General features: G+C 39.6%; 2 protein-coding genes across 5 annotated transcripts in view; both read left to right on the forward strand.

Annotated features, from left to right (window-relative positions):
- Nucleotides 1–1,669, forward strand: part of shi (dynamin-1 shibire) — a 52,554-nt gene extending 50,885 nt beyond the window's left edge. For 2 of the 4 annotated variants that reach the window (XM_065233070.1, XM_065233071.1), the window contains one exon: nucleotides 1,335–1,668. In XM_065233070.1, coding sequence (XP_065089142.1) covers nucleotides 1,335–1,470 — 136 coding nt within the window. In that variant the 3' untranslated portion in view covers nucleotides 1,471–1,668. Of the gene's footprint in view, nucleotides 1–1,334 lie in introns of all 4 variants that reach the window. The other 2 variants (XM_065233069.1, XM_065233072.1) reach the window with 2 other exon arrangements.
- Nucleotides 1,670–4,899: 3,230 nt separating this feature from the next.
- Pka-C1 (Protein kinase, cAMP-dependent, catalytic subunit 1) overlaps nucleotides 4,900–18,824 on the forward strand; it is a 36,680-nt gene continuing 22,755 nt past the window's right edge. The window contains exon 1 of the mRNA XM_065233068.1: nucleotides 4,900–6,594. Within this exon, the coding sequence (XP_065089140.1) occupies nucleotides 5,311–6,372 (1,062 nt within the window). The 5' untranslated portion in view covers nucleotides 4,900–5,310 and the 3' untranslated portion in view covers nucleotides 6,373–6,594. The remainder of the gene's footprint in view (nucleotides 6,595–18,824) is intronic.

An 18,824-nucleotide genomic window follows, 5' to 3' on the forward strand; every position in this document is an offset into this window, starting at 1 on the left:
TAGTAGTAGTGTTGCCATGTGGTACAATCCAGCAGTAGTGGTGTTGCCATGTGGTACACTGAAAAATTGCAATAGCAGGTTAGTCACCAAAGTTTTCGAGCCGCTCCGTCTGTTACTTCGTTTGTGGTACCAGCACAAACGAAGTGACAGACGGCGCGGCTATTACAAATTTTCAGTGTACCATATGGCAACGCTACTACCAACAATCAATACGAAACTAACGATTTTAAATTGGCTCACCACTTTAGTAGCCTATTGGTCCCAAGCAAACGATTAACGTACCCTATTCTAGTTGAAATTCTATTACTACACTATGTTTGTTTTGATTCGCTATGAAAGTTTGACAGATAACATCAGGGGTGTGTGGATTCATGCAGAACATGCAGGGGTGAGTGAAATAGCTTGGGACTGCTTGGGACCGTTGTTCTGGTACTGAGTGAGCCAAAAATAATAATGATTTTCTTCGGGACCCAGTGGTCTTAGAGTTACCTGTATGCTACTACTGGATTGTACTAGAATTTTTTACCAAATGTACTAGAATGTTTTGGTTCACTCTACTAGAAACTGAAATGCATAAAAAAAATTACAAAATGATACAATCATTGCACACTGTCAAAGATCATTGCACACAAAATCTAACAAAACTAGCCCATCTGGAAAATTATATTGAAACACATTATTTTAATTGATTTCTTCGTCTGTCACTTCGTTTGTGGTACCAGGGCTGAGTCAAAAAGTTGAGCATGTTTCTTCGGGATCTTCTGGTCTATGTCTAGTTACCTCTATGCTACCCCTAATAAAACAATATCAAACCCGAACGATAACCCAAATGAAGAACTATTCCACAAACGGTTTGGATGATACCCTGAACACGTCGTTAAGTAAAATAACCATACCAATTTTATTAGGGACCAATAAAAATACTATCATGGGCAGTACGCTGAACAGATGGCGGTAGTGTGTAAACGTCAAATGCAAGGGTTATTGACTATGCGCGCCACAGGTGGTGGTACGTGGTACTACCAACAATCAATACGAAACTAACGATTTTAGTACCAGAGCTGAGCCAAAAATTTGAGCACGTTTCTTCGGGACCTACTTGTCTTAGAGTTACCTCTATGGTACTAACAACTCAAAACATTTAAATTGACCGTTAAATGCGTGTTCGATGAGTAAATTTGCCAGTGATAAATCAAAAATAAATCATACGTTAAATGCGTGTTTGATGAAAAATATACTATTGTTATGTCTGTTTGTCTGTGCTAGACCATGTCACCGAAATGTGAAATCAACTTTGGTTTTAATTAACATTTCTTATCTTTTGTTTTCCTCAGCCGCCCTGGAGGATCATCGGCTTTACAAGCACTTCCGCCTGGAATGAGGCAACAAGTAAATCAACAAGTTGGTCAAGCTGTCACGAATGCAGCAGTGAACGAATTGTCTAGTGTATTCGCTAATAGGTTTAAATAAAGTTCATAGTTCATGAAATGCAAACAAATTGTATTATATATTGTTAGTTGAAAAAATCGTGATGTCTATGTATAATATAACGTTATATAAACTGTGAATGTCAATGACAAGTGAAAAAAAAACACTTCCTATCAATTAAGCAACAAATTTACTCTCACTATACTGAGCACATGTAGAAAATCTAAATATGAAAAATAAAAGCTGGAATACGTGTAAACTATAAAATGTTTTTAATATTTTTCGTAAATTACAAATTACTGATATAAATCCCGAATTTCTTTATCATGACGTGCCATAATAATCTGGGAGTTTTCGGACGACGCGTGAGTAATTAATTATATGATTTGAGTAGTAGCTATACTGAAGATCCGAGAGATGTCGCCTCTTCAGTGGTAGGAAAATCATTTTTGCAGTATGGAGAATATCAGAAAATCCACGATTTGTGACTAAACATGCTTTTACAAAAGGAAACAAATAAACGAGTGTTTACCTTATCACCATAGTAATGTACTCGTGCAATTTTTGTGCATCTAAAATTGCCCATAAAGACGATAATGAATAAAAACTGAAAATTTCCTTGCATTTCCAAATGGTTTCCTACCATTCCCATACATTCGAAGTGACTGGCCCTCTGGATGTGGATGATGTCAAAACCACATCCAGAGGGCCATTCACTTTTGAATGTATGGGAATGGGTATGATTAATTAATCATGTTTTGTTGTTTTTGACATCATCCACATCCAGAGGGCCATTCACTTTCGAATGTATGGGAATGGTAGGAAACCTTTTGGAAATGCATGAAAATTTTCAGTTTTTATTCATCATCGTCTTTATGGGCAGTTTTAGATGCACAAAAATTGCACGAGTACATTACTATGGCGATAAGGTAAACACTCGTTTATTTGTTTCCTTCTGTAAAAGCATGTTTAGTCACAAATCGTGGATTTTCTGATATTCTCCATAGTCCATACTGCCAAAATAATTTTCCTACCACTGAAGGGGCGACATCTCTCGGATCTTCAGTATAGCTACTACTGAAATCATATAATCAATTCTCGCTGAAACCGGCCACTTTTTGTTCGAGGTTCTTCAAACCCATTTCTTTCGTACCTGAGCAGTTTCGTCCCAAGTTTGTACCGTAAGTTATACACCGAATAAAGTTTTCATGTAGCTTCCATTGGCAAGGAAATGATTTTCATCCATAATCAAAATTAATGGAATTCATCTGAATTTCACATAACATTTATGCGATCATGCTAATTAGAACTAAAGTTCAACATCATTATTGTTTTCAACGTTACCGTCAACAATATAAACATCATTTTCAATAAATTCTTTTTTGACATACTCCTCAACTTCAGCATATTGTTCAACATTATCATTGGAATCCATTTTAATATTTCCATCTAATTTCTCAGTATCATCAACATAGATATTAGCATCAACTTCTGCATTACCGTTTACTTAACATCGCCTTCAATAAAGCCAACTTAAAAAAATTTCATTAACATAATCATCGATATCAATTCCCACAATTAAATAAACTTTAAAAAATTCCATCAAATTCTATAATAATCAACTACAATACGGTTATCAGCTCCTACATTGCTATTGCCATCTACTTTAAAATTTTACAAACCATCATCTTCAACGTTGCCATTATCTTCAACACCATTATAAACCAGGAGGTGTAACGCAATTAAATCTCAATCATTGTCAAAATAGCTCAAGCTAGCAAATAAATTAGATAAATTTACACTCATTTTATACATTTCCATCTTCATTAATTTTCTATCTCTGTACTCATCATGGGTGCATCTTATTACTGAGAATCAAGATCTCCTGTATTAAAACTTTGGCTAGAAGACCTCTCGCTTCTGCTGTTCATGTTCAACCTCGTAAATCTCTCGCTCTGTTAATTTTCAAAATATTTTTTGTAGTAGGCCTCCCTTATACCATCTATATTGCCTTAGAGTCTTCTCGCATTTTGCCTCGGAGACCTCTCACTCCGAAAATTTTCAAGAATTTTACAATTCTCACTATTTTTTAGCATACTTTACCATCCATGAGGTCATGGTAATTATTTTGCCAAATTTCTTTAGTGTACTTTTCCATCCATCAGGTCATGGTAATTCTTATTTACCATCCATCAGGTCATGGTAATTATTTTGCCAAATTTCTTCAGTGTACTTTTCCATCCATCATGTCGTATTATTTACTTTATTTATTCAAAATAGGTTAGTTCACGCCAACTTCATAGTTGATTCTATTCTGAAACTTATATTGTCGCATTTATGTTAAGTTCTCATTTGGTGACGGTCGAAGCGCACCGCTCATTAGCGCGCTGCAAACCCGCCCATAAGGATTCTACACAGGTGTGTAACTTAGATAATATTTTATGACAGCGGCTTGAGGAGCGAATCCTGGATAACGAGGCGCCGTGTCTTAAATCAATGGGCGCAGTCGTATAACAGATGGTATAATCCCATTTTGAGAAATTATCCTGCCACACACAATATGAAGTTTGTCAATGAACGGTGGGATGCACACCTCATTTTACCATACTGGGATTGTCCAGAATCCCCCTTTGGATTGACTGGATTGTTTGGAATCCCCCCGGACTGTAATGAATCCGGACTGTCCGGAATCTAACCTGGGATAGTCCATAGTCCTCTTTGGATTGTCCGAAGTCCCCTCGGAAGTCCCTTTGATATTGTTGGGAAGCGGAACTGGGATTATCTGAAATAGACATCAATCTTCCATGGATTTTGCGGGGGCAGCTTGCAGTTCCTTTCGTGCACGTGCAACACGAAAGTGCAATTTCCATTGCCGAAAGATCTTCCCGGTTAAGCATTTCAAGCGCACCGGTTGCTTTGCTTGACAGTATCGGTTACTATGTGTATTTGATGTTGAGCAACGCGAGTAATTCAGAGTTACACAAAATTAACTCTGATTTTACTCACAATCAAAACCTGCCTTGCCGCAAAATCTCTAGCAAAATCAAAATAAATATTTCTGTGTGCAATGACAGTATGCATCAGTCAGGATAATGTTAAGGAACATCATTAAAACCCGGAATCAAAAGTTAATTCGTTGTCATGTTGCCATCAGTTATTTGTGTTACCATAAATAAATGTAATGCAACTTTGTATTAAGCAAACGATTTCATTTGATAATTTCAGCATCCAGTAATGAGTTTTAATTTGCGATAATTCAATGTTTCAAACCATTTGCAACAAAAACTATTAACTATTAGCCCCTTATGAAAATAATCTTAGCTAGTTCATATTAGAAGAAAAAATGCTACATTTTTCAGTTATGGGTTGGCTTGATGCATGAGCTAAATATCGACAAAAAAGATTTGCCACTAGATGGTGTTGAAACTATACAACCAAACAAGTGAACATTTCCAATTGGTTTTATACCACTGCATTCACTGCTGTTCAGTGAAGAACAAGTAGACAACTGTGTTTGCGTCTGATACTAATTATTAGAAATCGATAAAAAGTACCCTGTGAAAAGGATAATTATTGTGCTAAACAAAATCGAAAACATGTGAATTTGCTTGTAGCCCATCAAGCTAAACTGTATAAAATGATGGTTCTTGGAGGAACCTGAATCAAGGATCGCACTGTTTTGCTTTCTAAGGAGGTAGTTAGCTGCATTTGGCAAACCTGTGAAGCTTCCAGTAATAAATTTATGTAACTCTTGGCCGTCAACTCACCGTCACTGGAGAGTGTACACTAGATGCAAATACAGAAATCGTATTGAAATTTTCAAGGCACAGTGATACTCTCATCTGTTCGAAGTCAGCAGAACACAGTGCGAATAAAAATAACATGGGGAACAACGCTACATCCACAAATAAAAAAGTTGATGCTGCTGAAAGCGTTAAGGAATTTTTAGATCAAGCTAAGGAGGATTTTGAAGAAAAATGGAAACGGAATCCTACCAATACTGCTGCCCTGGATGATTTCGAGCGCATCAAAACTCTCGGAACTGGATCTTTCGGAAGGGTCATGATAGTACAACACAAATCAACCAAAGATTACTATGCTATGAAAATACTGGATAAGCAGAAGGTAGTCAAGCTTAAACAGGTTGAACATACCCTCAACGAGAAGAGGATTCTACAAGCAATTTCTTTCCCATTTTTGGTTAGCTTGAAATTTCATTTCAAAGATAATTCAAATCTATACATGGTTCTGGAATATGTTCCTGGTGGAGAAATGTTCTCCCACTTACGTAAGGTGGGCCGATTCTCTGAGCCACATTCTCGTTTCTACGCTGCGCAAATAGTTCTCGCTTTCGAGTACTTGCATTATTTAGATTTGATATATCGTGATTTGAAACCCGAAAACCTGTTGATCGATTCGCAAGGATATCTTAAAGTAACGGACTTTGGCTTTGCAAAACGTGTGAAAGGAAGAACCTGGACCCTCTGTGGAACTCCCGAATATTTGGCTCCGGAAATAATTTTGAGCAAAGGTTACAACAAGGCCGTCGATTGGTGGGCTCTAGGAGTATTGGTATATGAAATGGCAGCTGGCTATCCCCCATTTTTTGCTGATCAACCTATACAGATCTACGAGAAAATAGTGTCTGGAAAAGTTCGGTTCCCTTCGCACTTTGGCTCAGAGTTGAAGGATCTTCTAAGAAACTTGCTTCAAGTGGATTTAACGAAACGTTATGGCAATTTGAAAGCAGGTGTAAACGATATTAAAGGTCACAGATGGTTTGCCTCTACTGATTGGATTGCCGTATTTCAAAAGAAGATTGAAGCTCCGTTTATACCACGCTGTAAAGGACCTGGTGACACAAGCAACTTTGACGACTACGAAGAGGAAGCATTAAGGATCTCAAGCACCGAAAAGTGTGCGAAGGAGTTTGCTGAATTCTAAGATACGAGAAAAGAGTTTAAAACACTGCAATCATCAAAAACTAGAATTTTATAGAATAAATTGTACGTCACAAAACTCTCAACATAAGGCAAATAGTAATGACCAATCAGACCAAACCACTATCATCGCAAAGCTGATTGCCCATCCAGTACAAAATCGATGTGTCATTAGTATTGTAATGAAATTAAATCGTCTATACGCTGCTGTTACCACAATCAAATGGTAAGTATCCCAGATTTTCCATTTTAACTTAAGATGCCCATGAAGATGATCGATATTTGTCAGAATTGAGCTATCTTCCTTACTTACGAAAATACGATAATGGTAAAAAACTAAGAATTTGATTTCCAGTCTGGTCAAGAATCTTTCGAGACTTCTAAGAGTTGTTCACGTCCTGCGCTAAAAATGTAAAATAGCAAAGGCTCATACATATTTTGACACAACCGTGTTTATTTAGAGTTTCGGGAATCTGGGGATCAAGACAATAAATAGTACATTACTGATCGACACAGATGTTAGCTCAATTTACTAGCAACCACTTTATTAAGACTACGAAGTCATGACACGTTAAAACGGCAGTTTGTATAAATTTATTCACCTGTGGTGAAACTCGGCTCTTAGTACTTATTTAAATTCCAACAAAATTGCTCAAGTCCGCATTTAGGAAAGAGAAGTAAGCTAATTTATGAATGATGTGAGGGTCTGTGTTCATATTTTCATGCGATACGTTTTGACTCATGGTTGATTTTGTACAGAGAGCATTTGGAACATGCCCAGTGCAAATGATCATGTAGTTGAATTCTGACGTGATTTTATTTTCAGATTCTAGTCACTTTCCCGGTGGTACCAGGTGTTTGTGTGGACAATGAATGTGGTTATTGAACTTTCAGGCGGTATGATGTGTTGCAAGATAATTTTTGGCTCATATCAAATTCTGGTCACTTCCTGAGGGGCTCCAGGGACATGGCCGGGTATGGCAAATGTGAACCCTGGTACAAAATATGATCGTCATAAATGTTTATTTTACATATTGTATGTGACGTTACACCGTCCTTTTTTCCTGTTTTTAACAGTTTTTGTACGGTAACTGACAAAGATGAAACGTAGCCCGATAACCCATAAATACCATATTATTGCAGATTTGGATAGTGTGATAAATTTCCCAAGAGTTTCTGATTTGAGTAGCTCAAAAGGTTTTGGTAAATAGTGTAGTTGACAAGCGCAAAACGTTGTATCATCACGCAACATAGTCGCTCACGAAATAATTTTGAGCTACTCAAATCATAAACTATTGATCAATTCTTATAGGAAATTCATCACACTTTCCAAATCTGCAATAATATTTGAGGGTAACTTTTAATTTTTTTCCCGCACAACTGTCAAAAAATCAGGTTTAAAACGGTAGAATGTTAGAATGTGGCATTTTAAATTCTTATGTGATTTGATGAATTAATGTAATATGCAAGATTTTGGTCTACTTAGATTTGGCTTCCCCGAAAGTATCTGGAACATGTATTTATTTATTAAGTATATAATGTTCATCTGACTAACAGTCTTAATGAAGTTGGAGATGAGGAAAAGCCTGAATGATCCGGCTGCAAGCATATGCCGACCACACGCAGGCGCAAAAACCCCACATCTATTCACACAACACGTACATGATTAGAAAGCGAAGCATTCATAGAACAAAACTAGATTCCCGACATAAAACTTGAAATTCGTCGTCCGTAGCATAAAAAAAGTAATCGTCCTTGAACATGATGTCCAGACCAAGTTCTCGTCGGAAAGATGAAATCAGCGAAGAAACATGAAAAAGGTAGAATAACCTTTTCAGATTATAGAAATTGAACAAGTTACTCACCAATTTAATTGAATTATTGAAGCGTGGTATAACATCGTAGATCGATTTATGTTTCAACACCTAGCAGTCTACGGCGGTCTTCGTAATGTGGTAGATGGAGGGGATTTCACCACGATAGATCATGAAGGGCATATCTCACAAATTTTCTTTTTATTGCTTCGATCCAAGCAATCCACGTTGACTGATACGGGCACCAAATCACAGCATTGGATTCTGGGACCGACCGCAGCAGAGGGCAGTATCGATCGAATATGGATATGAATCCAGGCTCTCAGTTGGATCTAGATCTAATTTCGTTGTAATACAATCGAAAGGTGAGCGCCCAAATCCCGTACTTGATGAACACACTCAAGAGGCTGGTTGGCCATGTTGTAGTCATGTACAATCGATTTCAGTTTACTACGGAACGATATGACGTTGCATTTGTGAATGCGTTGTTTGTTTCTTTACTAAGGAGATTTCAGCCTAAGGCTGGTTCCTCTCCAGGAATACTTAATGTCAACATGTGTGTGGTACACCATTCAGTGCAAAGATCGATCTACTGTTGTAATGGGAGGCAGTCCTTATGTCTATTAACTACCATATAAATTTTGACGTCATCAGTATAGAACAAACGGCAACCTGGGGTCAGCGGTAGCTCATTAATGAATATAGTAAATAACAGAGGACCTAAGTTGCTTCCCTGATAAGTTCATTTCCAAACTTTACAATAAGCTTCCGATCCGGTAGATATTATCAGAAATCAGATGATGAAACTCCGAGTCTGCCAAGCCGTTTAAGCATGATCCCAAGATCAACACGATCAAAAAGGAGATTTCAGGTCAGTAAACACAGCGTCAACTAGTGTGTCAAGCGCAAGCAGAAAGAAGTATCGGGTATCATAGCGCAGATCTCTTGGGATGGAAATCTAATTCCTACAGGATGCAAACAGGATATCATTGATGGTGTGATCTCAAAAATGTTCGGGCATGCGCATAGTAAACTATTTCCACGACCATTCTCGATGTTGCGTTTATCTTCTTTTTTGTGCACTGAGAACATAACGGAAATCTTACAGCTGGAAGGAAATCGCTGCTCTCGCAAAGAAATGTTGAACAGTACTGTAAAGTATGAATCAGAGCATCGCAACTTTTTTTTCAAAATGCATGAAGTAATACCAACAATCAATACGAAACTAACGATTTTAAATTGGCTCACTACTTGACTAGCCTATTGGTCCCAAGCAAACGATTAACGTATCCCATTCTAGTCGAAATTCTAGTACTACGCAATGTTTGTTTTGATTCGCTATGAAAGTTTGACAGATGAAATGAGGGGTTATTCGTTTTTCCTATGTTTCGAGGGGTGAATCCATTAGCTTGGGACCGAAGAGAGTACCAGAGCTGAGCCAAAAAGTTGAGCACGTTATTTCGGGACCTTCTAGTCTTAGAGTTACCTCTATGGTAATACCATCATGGTTAGGTGATGTGGAGTATGTATTTCAATTTGACATGTTGGAGAATAATCTGAAAATTTTCCAATGAGCAGATAGCGCTCTTAAAATGTTTTGGGAACAGATTGCACTTATAAGATGGCGAACTAGCGAGTCCGTCACCCAAAAACATCTCAATAGGTAATTCTTCCCTAATAAACGGGTACCATACACTAACGGTGTCATAGATGATATGACCATACCTTATGGCCATTGTTTATGCGGGTTTATCATTCCGCATGGAATTCACGAAATTCTAAAAACTCCTTGGGTTTCTCCTCAGTTTACCTTGCATACACAGAGTGTAGCGTTTGTACGAGAAGTAATTGTATGTTAGATATCTGCTACTAGTTCGATTGAATGCCCGCTTAGCCAATGGACAACGAGATCTACAGTATTTTCGAAGCGCTCTCGATCTCAGCTGCTTCAAATATCGCAGGTGTGCATTTGCTCAAGCTGGCATAGGACTAGGCCTACGCAGGGGAACATGATCGGTAATGAATAAAGCGTGTGAAGCAATTAACAGCAAAATCAATATCTCCGGTAGAATCTTTGTGCAACTGTTGAACGACAGAGGATCGGTGGCTTCCAAAAAACCAACATTACTGCGTTCCATAGTAGATGCATGTTGCGTTGATATAAGTGAAAATTGACGACTAACTGGTGTAATACTATAGAGGTAACTCAGCTCTGGTACTATCTTCGGTCCCAAGCTAATCGATGCACCCCAAAACATAGGAAAATCCACGAACCCCCTAATTTTATCTGTCAAACTTTCATAGAGAATCAAAACAAACATAGTGTAGTACTAGAATTTTGACTAGAATGTGGTTCGTTAATCGATTTGCTTGGGACCAATAGGCTAGTCAAGTAGTGAGCCAATTTAAAATCGTTAGTTTCGTATTGATTGTTGGTAATACTGAAACCGGTGAATCAGAAGTTTATCTTGTCATAAAAGAATCGCACTTGCCTGTTTTTGACATCACTGCGTCCTAGAGTAGATAAAGTTTATATAGACTGCCCATTTGCTCCATGACTCAAGCTAACGTGAACTGTGTGTGAACCAGAAAGGCCAGATCCAGGATGTAAAGCAGTTAAGTTATCATTACTGGAAGCGGAAGGTGGCTCAGAGAATTAAGCTTTTGGTATGTGATTCTTGCCTTGGATACATGTCCGGATGTGTCCAATGTGGGCATACTCGATAAAATCGAAACTACTTGGAAACCACATCCTCGGGGATATCCGGAGCATGTCTGGATGTGTCTGGTATGGTTCTGGGCACTTGAAATTACCAGCATTACACTTGTTTTTGAATTCAAATGTGATTTGTGGTGTCGCATGATGGATTTTGGTCCAAGTCATAAACTGGCCAATTGCCCGGTAGTACCTGGAACATGTCCAGATGTGACCAAAGTGATCCTGAGCACTTGATACAACCATACAGGTAACTCTAAGACTAGAAGGTAACGATTTTAAATTGGCTCACTACTTGACTAGCCGATTGGTCCCAAGAAAATCGAATAACGTATCCCATTCTAGTGTAAATTCCAGTACTACACTATGTTTGTTTTGATTCGCTCTGAAAGTTTGACAGATAAAATGAGGGGTTAGTGGATTTTCCTATGTTTCGAGGGGTGAATCGATTAGTTTGGGACCGAAGATAGTACCAGAGCTGAGCCAAAAAGTTGAGCTCGTTTCTTCGGGACCTTCTGGTCTTAGAGTTACCTCTATGCTAGTACTCTCTTCGGTCCCAAGCTAATCGATGCACCCATCGAAACAGGAAAATTCACAAACCCCTTATTGTATCTGTCATACTTTTATAGCGAATAAAAACAAACATAGTGTAGTACTAGAATTTCTACAAGAATGGGGTACGTTAATCGATTTGCTTGGGACCAATAGGCTAGTTCAGTATAGAGTCGGTGTATAATGAGTCACGCCAAGAGAAAAACAATTGAACTCGCATCATGGTTTTCGAAAGATTTCCTTTCTTTTCACTTGGCAACAGAGGACTGCTACATCAACTTCAAATGACTTCTAGCTAGCAAAAAAAATAGCGGCTGTTGTAAATCATTCTATCAGTGATTTTGTCCAATCATCTTAACAAAAAATAGTAGAAATTCTCATTACTGATCGTTACCAAACGTATCCCATGACAATTTAATGCTCACTGCGTGTTTATGATCATTTCTTCGATTATATTTTATATTTTATTGCGATACCTTTCATAGCATCGTAATGTTTGTTTACTTTGCACGATAGGTAGCCAGTTTCACAGTCCAATAGGTAGACTTGGCTTCACTCTTGGCGTGACTCATTATATACCGACTCTAGTTCAGTAGTGAGCGAATTTAAAATCGTTAGTTTCCTTCGGTTGATACAACTATCAGCTAGTGCTGAGATTATAAAAGGTACATGAGCAGTTGTTTGAGTTGAATGATGAAACCAACAATATCTTAAACACCACCCAAGTCAAAAATAAGTCCTGAAACTGTGTACATTGTAGTCAGTATCGTAAATATTTAATTTTAATTGGTATTGGTTGATTTGGAAAACAACTTTGCTTTCACGACCGACATATTCCAACGATTTTCCAACCAGAGTTGCGCTAGCGAAGCAGGTTGTAAAAAAAATGTTGTAGAACATTTTTCAATTTACTCTTTTTGCAGTTCACAGTTCACGTGAAGTGAAATCGATCAGTTTATACACCTCCGGTAAAGTGAAAATATTTTTTTCAAAACGTCCACTTTCGCTTAGCAAAATAGTAAACGTAAACGCTGGTGAAAAACCGAGTAATTTATGAGATTTTCCCTTCGCTTCGATCTCTATACAGGCCTTAACCGCAAAAGGGACACCCACATTAGATCCGGATCTGACACGTTGCGGCAAATTGACAGCTATATCTATTGTCTAACTGCCAAATTTTTTGTCAACGCAAACGGATCTAATGTATATGGCCCTTATTTTTTTCACTTTCTTTCCTTTATTTAACGTCGGTCTCTGTTCCGCAATCTAGTGCCAATCACCGACGGACATCACCACAATTAAAATTCAGAATTTTTTGCTGTGTAGGATATCGCACCTATTCAACACACATGGGCCGGGACCAACGGCTTTACTTCCCTTCCGAAGGAAGACGTGACCAGAGATTTTTATGCCTCAGAAAAATCCCACCGACCTCGGCTGGGATTGAACCCAGACCAATTGAGCTGTCAAATAGGGGAACCTATCGAGCATATCACGACCAACATCAGAAAAGAGCACATCAGCTTTTGCGAACCTAGCTTCGGCAAATCATTTTTTCGGGACTCAAGGCTCGCCTACGCAAACCAACACCATCATCGGGTTGGGGAAGGTGTCTCCTATCCGATTATGCTTTTAATCTGCTATCGAAGTTTTTATTATAAAAGTTTATAACACCGACAAACCGACATAACACTTAATTCTGACTTATGCCCGAAAATCGTAAACGGCCGATTTACATGTGCAGCTATCCGAATTGTCAAAACCATAGGATTTTTTGATCTAGTTAAAAATAATTTGTCCAGAATAGATCAGACACGAGCCAATTCATAATTTTTGCATGTGGGCTTATGGCTTAGCTAAATATTTCCCGCGAACACGGAGCCAGATGTCAGTAGTGTACTTTGGTTAGACATTTTTTTTTTTTTTTTTTTGTTAATTACTTTATTTGTACAGGCTCATTCGAATAAACTTTACAGAGCCAAGTTATCATTTTCTTTATACATTATAAATGTCTTAAATCTAAAATTAAAGGATTGGAACCGATTACTCGCGGTCTTCTCGAGGTTAGTGGATGACAATTGTTTGGATCGGGAGAGGGAAAAGGAGATTTGGAATATGATTTATGATTCAAAAATTTCACTATTTCTAAAACAAATACTTAATCCTATCGACGTTATATCAACTCTGTAATTATACAATTATTACAGAAACAAATCTACAAAAAAAAAATACACACACACATACAAAACACAAACTAAACACAAGGTTAATCAAACTTACAATCTATGGTTAATATTCTTCAAGAAAACATATATGAGTTGCATAAACTCCAGATCGCGTCTAGCCAAAATATCCCGAACTGGAACATTAGGTTGTCTACCTCGAGCCCGAAGGGAATCGTACAACTCGGATCTGACTCCACGGTGCTCAGCACATGACCAAATAATGTGATCTGCGTCCTGGTAACCTTGTCCACATTCACAGAGATTACTGTCCCCCAGCCCAACACGGAACAAGTGAGCGCTTAGTGAATAGTGATTGGACATGAGGCGAGACATCACACGAATGAAGTCTCGACCCACCTCCAAACCTTTGAACCAAGGACACTTCGACACCTTAGGGATAATTGAATACAACCATCGTCCCAAACTCCCTTCACTCCATTTATTTTGCCAGCTGGCGAGTGACTGTTGACGATAAATGAAGAAAAATTCGTCGTAGGCGATTTGTCGATCGTAAATATCAAGAGCAAATTTTCATTATGTCGTAAGTAACATTCGCACCAATCCGAGAAAAATAAAGTTTTGTTTTGATGACCGAAAAGTTATTCCTATTTCCAAGTAAACACATATAATCTCATAGTGATAGCAATGTTTAACATATTTAGCAGGGTTTTAATCATACAAATGCAAATCGCTAGCTTTCATGCTAAAAAATGCTGGTTTTTGAGTCAAAAGTTATTATACGTCGTTTGGTGGTCCCTATTGTTACTTAAGTCAAAGTGTATTTACCAGGATATTCGGGAGAATTATCAATTACGTCTCCTTACGTGCAGCCCATTCATTATTTTAGGACCACCGAAATCATCTTAGCAACAAACAGTGCGATTTATTCACTTTAATAATGAGAAAGCGAAACGACGAACGTACACTTTTCACGGGTTTCTCAGCGCTGTTACTTAAGTCAAACGGCATCTCCATAGAAATTGGGTGACTTAAGTAACATCGAAAACTATTTTGATCGGAAGGTGATTACGTCAAAAAGCAATTTGGCTGGCAAATAAATTTAAAAATGGGATTTGATCCTATATTCGGTCAGTATATAGTGTAATAGCAGGAGAATCGATTGACACTGATAGCTCGACTTTGTTTACCTTTGTTACATTCGACGTAATGAAAATTTGCTCTTGATATCGCCTTCCATAGCGCCCACCTTTGCAAGCGAGTCCGCCTTCTCATTGCCCGCAATCGAGCAATGAGATGGGACCCATGCAAAGGTGATGACAAAAGATCTTAAAGATAAAGCACTTAGAAGCTCTCGTATTTTCATGAGAAAATACGAGGAGTGCTTTACCGGCCTCATGGAGCGAATAGCCTCGACAGAACTGAGACTATCCGTAAAAATAAAATAATGATCTGGTGCAAGTGAGGCGATCGTTTCTATCGTATAATGTATTGCCGCCAGTTCAGCAACATATACGGAACAAGGAGCATGAAGCATTCGAGAGGCGCTATGAAATTCGTTATAAATACCAAAACCAGCGGACGCCTCTATTAGTGATCCATCTGTGAAGAACGATCTTGCGGAATCAACTTGGCCAAACTTTGCAGCGAAAATTGACGGAGCAATCATGGAACGATGATGCTCTGGGATTCCGCGAATCTCTTGCGTCATTGATAAATCAAAATGAACAGAACTGTCGAAGTCGGAGAAGCAAACACGATAGGGATTATGCTGCGAAGGGCTGACATCCTGTGTTATGTACACGTAGTACAATGACATAAAACGAGTTTGAGGGTTTAGCTCAAGAAGCTTCTCAAAGTTTGCAATCACCAGTGGGTTCATAATTTCACAACGGGTGAGGAGCCTGAGGGATAATTCCGAAAACCGATCAGAGAGTGGCAACATGCCCGCTAACACTTCGAGACTCATCGTATGAGTCGAGTGCATGCATCCTAACGCGATACGAAGACAGCGATACTGCATCCGTTCCAGTTTGATGATGTGAGTTTTAGCCGCCGACTGGAAACAAAAACTACCGTATTCTAAAACCGATAAAATCGTTGTCCGGTACAACGTTAGAAGATCTTGCGGATGGGCTCCCCACCACGTTCCGGTAATTGTTCGGAGAAAATTGATCCTTTGTTGGCATTTCCGCTTCAGATACTCAATGTGGGATCTCCAGGTGCATTTTGAATCGAACCAGACCCCAAGATATTTGAAGGACATAGAATGAGTGATCGGTTTACCCAAAAGTTGAAGCTTTGGTTGTGCTGGGCTATGCTTCCTAGAAAAAACGACCAACTCAGTTTTCTCCGTGGAGAATTCGATACCTAGCTGGATAGCCCAAGTAGACAAATTGTCTAAGGTATCCTGTAAGGGTCCTTGCAGGTCGGCCTCTCTGGGTCCTGTCATAGACACTACTCCGTCATCTGCAAGTTGTCTCAACGTGCAGTTGTCCCTTAGACAATTGTCAATTTCTCTGACGTAGAAATTATACAGAAGGGGGCTTAAACATGAGCCCTGGGGGAGACCCATGTAGCTAAATCGTGAAGCTGTAGAGTTTCCATGAGAAAAGCTCATATGTTTCTCTGACAGCAAATTGTACAAAAAGTTATTAATTAATGGAGAAAGGCCACAAGCGTGGAGTTTGTCTGAAAGGACTTCAACCGATACTGAATCAAACGCCCCCTTAATATCCAAGAAGACAGAAGCCATTTGCTCTTTATTAGCAAAAGCCAACTGAATCTCAGTGGAAAGCAACGCGAGACAGTCGTTCGTTCCCTTGCCCCTACGGAAACCAAATTGAATATCTGAGAGTAGGTGGTTCAACTCAACCCATTTGTCCAGGCGAAAAAGGATCATTTTCTCCAACAATTTTCGAATGCACGATAACATCGCAATGGGACGATACGAATTGTGATCTGACGCGGGTTTTCCAGGCTTTTTAATGGCTATAACTCTCACCCGCCTCCAATCATCCGGAACAATATTAAGCTCCAGGAACTGACCAAACAAGTTCAACATGCGCCTCTTAGCGACGTCTGGGAGGTTCTTCAACAAGTTGAACTTGATTCTATCAGCCCCCGGAGCCGAATTGCCACACGAAAGGAGCGCGAGTGAGAGCTCCAGCATTGAAAAAGGCTGGCTGATCTCGTCTACCGAATTCGTCGTTTCGCGAGGAATCATCTGTGCCGGCACAGAATCAGGACATACTTTTCGCGCGAACTTGAGAATCCAACTATCGGAGTACTCCTCGCTCTCATTGTTTGAAGACCGGTTACGCATCCTTCGCGCCGCATTCCAAAGCGTATTCATCGACGTTTCGCGCGATAATCCGTCCACGAATTGCCGCCAGTATCCGCGTTTCTTGGCTTTGATGAGGCTCTTGAGTTCGCGTTCAAGAGCCGAGTACGCTTCGAAATGTACGGGTGTTCCACGTTTCCGGAAAAGCTTAAACGCGTCGGACTTTTTACGATAAACCTCAGTGCATTGCTGGTCCCACCAAGGGGAAGGAGGTTTCCTACGGAAAGACGTTCCTGGAACCGGCCGAGTTTGAGCTTGAAGCGCGCTGTCCAAGATCAGATTGGAGAGGAAGTTATATTCCTCCAACGGTGGAAGCCCTTCTACCGACGTTAGGGCATCTTCTATCACATTCTTGAACTTTGTCCAATCGATATTACGGGTAAGATCGTACGCGACGTTAACGGGTTCCGACGGATTGAACCCACTGGCAACTGAAACTTTGATCGGCAAGTGATCACTATCGTGGGGATCTTGGATCACATTCCACGTGCAATCCAACGATAATAAGTTAGAGCAAAGTGTGAGGTCTAATCTACTTCCATTCGAGGATGGGCCAGCCAAAAGTGTTACTTCTCCATTGTTAAGAATTGTCATATTAAAGCTGTCGCAGAGGTCATATATCAAAGTAGAACGGTTGTCATCATGCAGTTCCCCCCAGCCTGTACCGTGGAAATTCAAATCTCCCATAATCAACCGTGGAGCAGGAAGTACCGAACAGATATCTGAAAGTTGTTTGCGATTAACAACGGCTCTAGGAGGAATATAAACAGAAGCAATACAAAGGCTCTTACCTTTAATAATAGCCTGACATGCAACAACTTCAATACCTGGAAATTGTGGAAGATTCACTCTATAGAAGGAATGGCACTTTTTGATCCCCAAAAGTACCCCTCCTCCACGCGAATCCTCACGATCCAGTCGAATAATGTTAAAATCATAAAAAGGAAGATCGATATCTGAAGAGAGCCAAGTTTCACAAACAGCAAATGCGTCACAATCATTATTGTGAATTAAAAACTTAAAAGAATCTAATTTAGGAATGAGACTTCGACAATTCCACTGTAGAACAGTGATCAAATCCCCGACCTCGTTTGGAAAATTATCCATCGAAGGAAATGATTGCTGCAATGAGGGGCCACTTCAATGTCAATTGCTTCAAGAGGGTCTTCACAGAAGGAAGCATTGCCAGAACAATGCTTTTGAGAGGATCAGAAATATTGAGGTACTTGAGAATATCGTCCACAATTTTATCAAATGAGAACAACCCGGATGAAGAAGGGGCTTCTGTTCTTAAAAATGGGCCATCAGGGGTTTTTGATGTCCCCGGGAGAGATGAAAAGTTCTGGTTATAGTCAGTTCTGCGGAAACCAGGAGGAGTTGAAACTTCCTTTTTTCCATCACTCCTTGATTTGGGCAAGCTGATTTGGGGTTCCTTATCTGCAACTTTCCGCGAACGGATGCGTTTTCGTTTCCGGGCAGAACCTTCCGGAAAACTGAAAGAAACTCCCTCCTCAGCCAAGTCAGAGCCAGACTCGTCATCTGACAAAACAGCAAAGGGATTTTTGTCGTTGGTTGATGGTGTGGCTGTTTTTAGCATTGCTGCAAAAGACTGCCTGGAACGCTCCTTAAGAGAGCGTTCTAGTTTCTCCCCGCGTTGTTTGTACGCCGGGCACGATGAGAGACCATGAGGAGTTCCCTTACAGTACACGCATTTTGGTGCAGTGACTGTGCAGGCGCCATCCTCGTGCTTCTCCCCGCATTTAGAACAGCGTGCCTTGCTGCCACAGTGAGAGGCCGTATGTCCCAACTGTTTGCAGTTTTGGCAGTTCATGACCCGAGGAACAAACA

Source organism: Ochlerotatus camptorhynchus, unplaced genomic scaffold, assembly GCF_037179485.1.
Source record: "Ochlerotatus camptorhynchus isolate MF236.1 unplaced genomic scaffold, CSIRO-AGI_Acam_v1.1 ptg000388l, whole genome shotgun sequence".
Lineage (NCBI taxonomy): Eukaryota > Metazoa > Arthropoda > Insecta > Diptera > Culicidae > Ochlerotatus > Ochlerotatus camptorhynchus.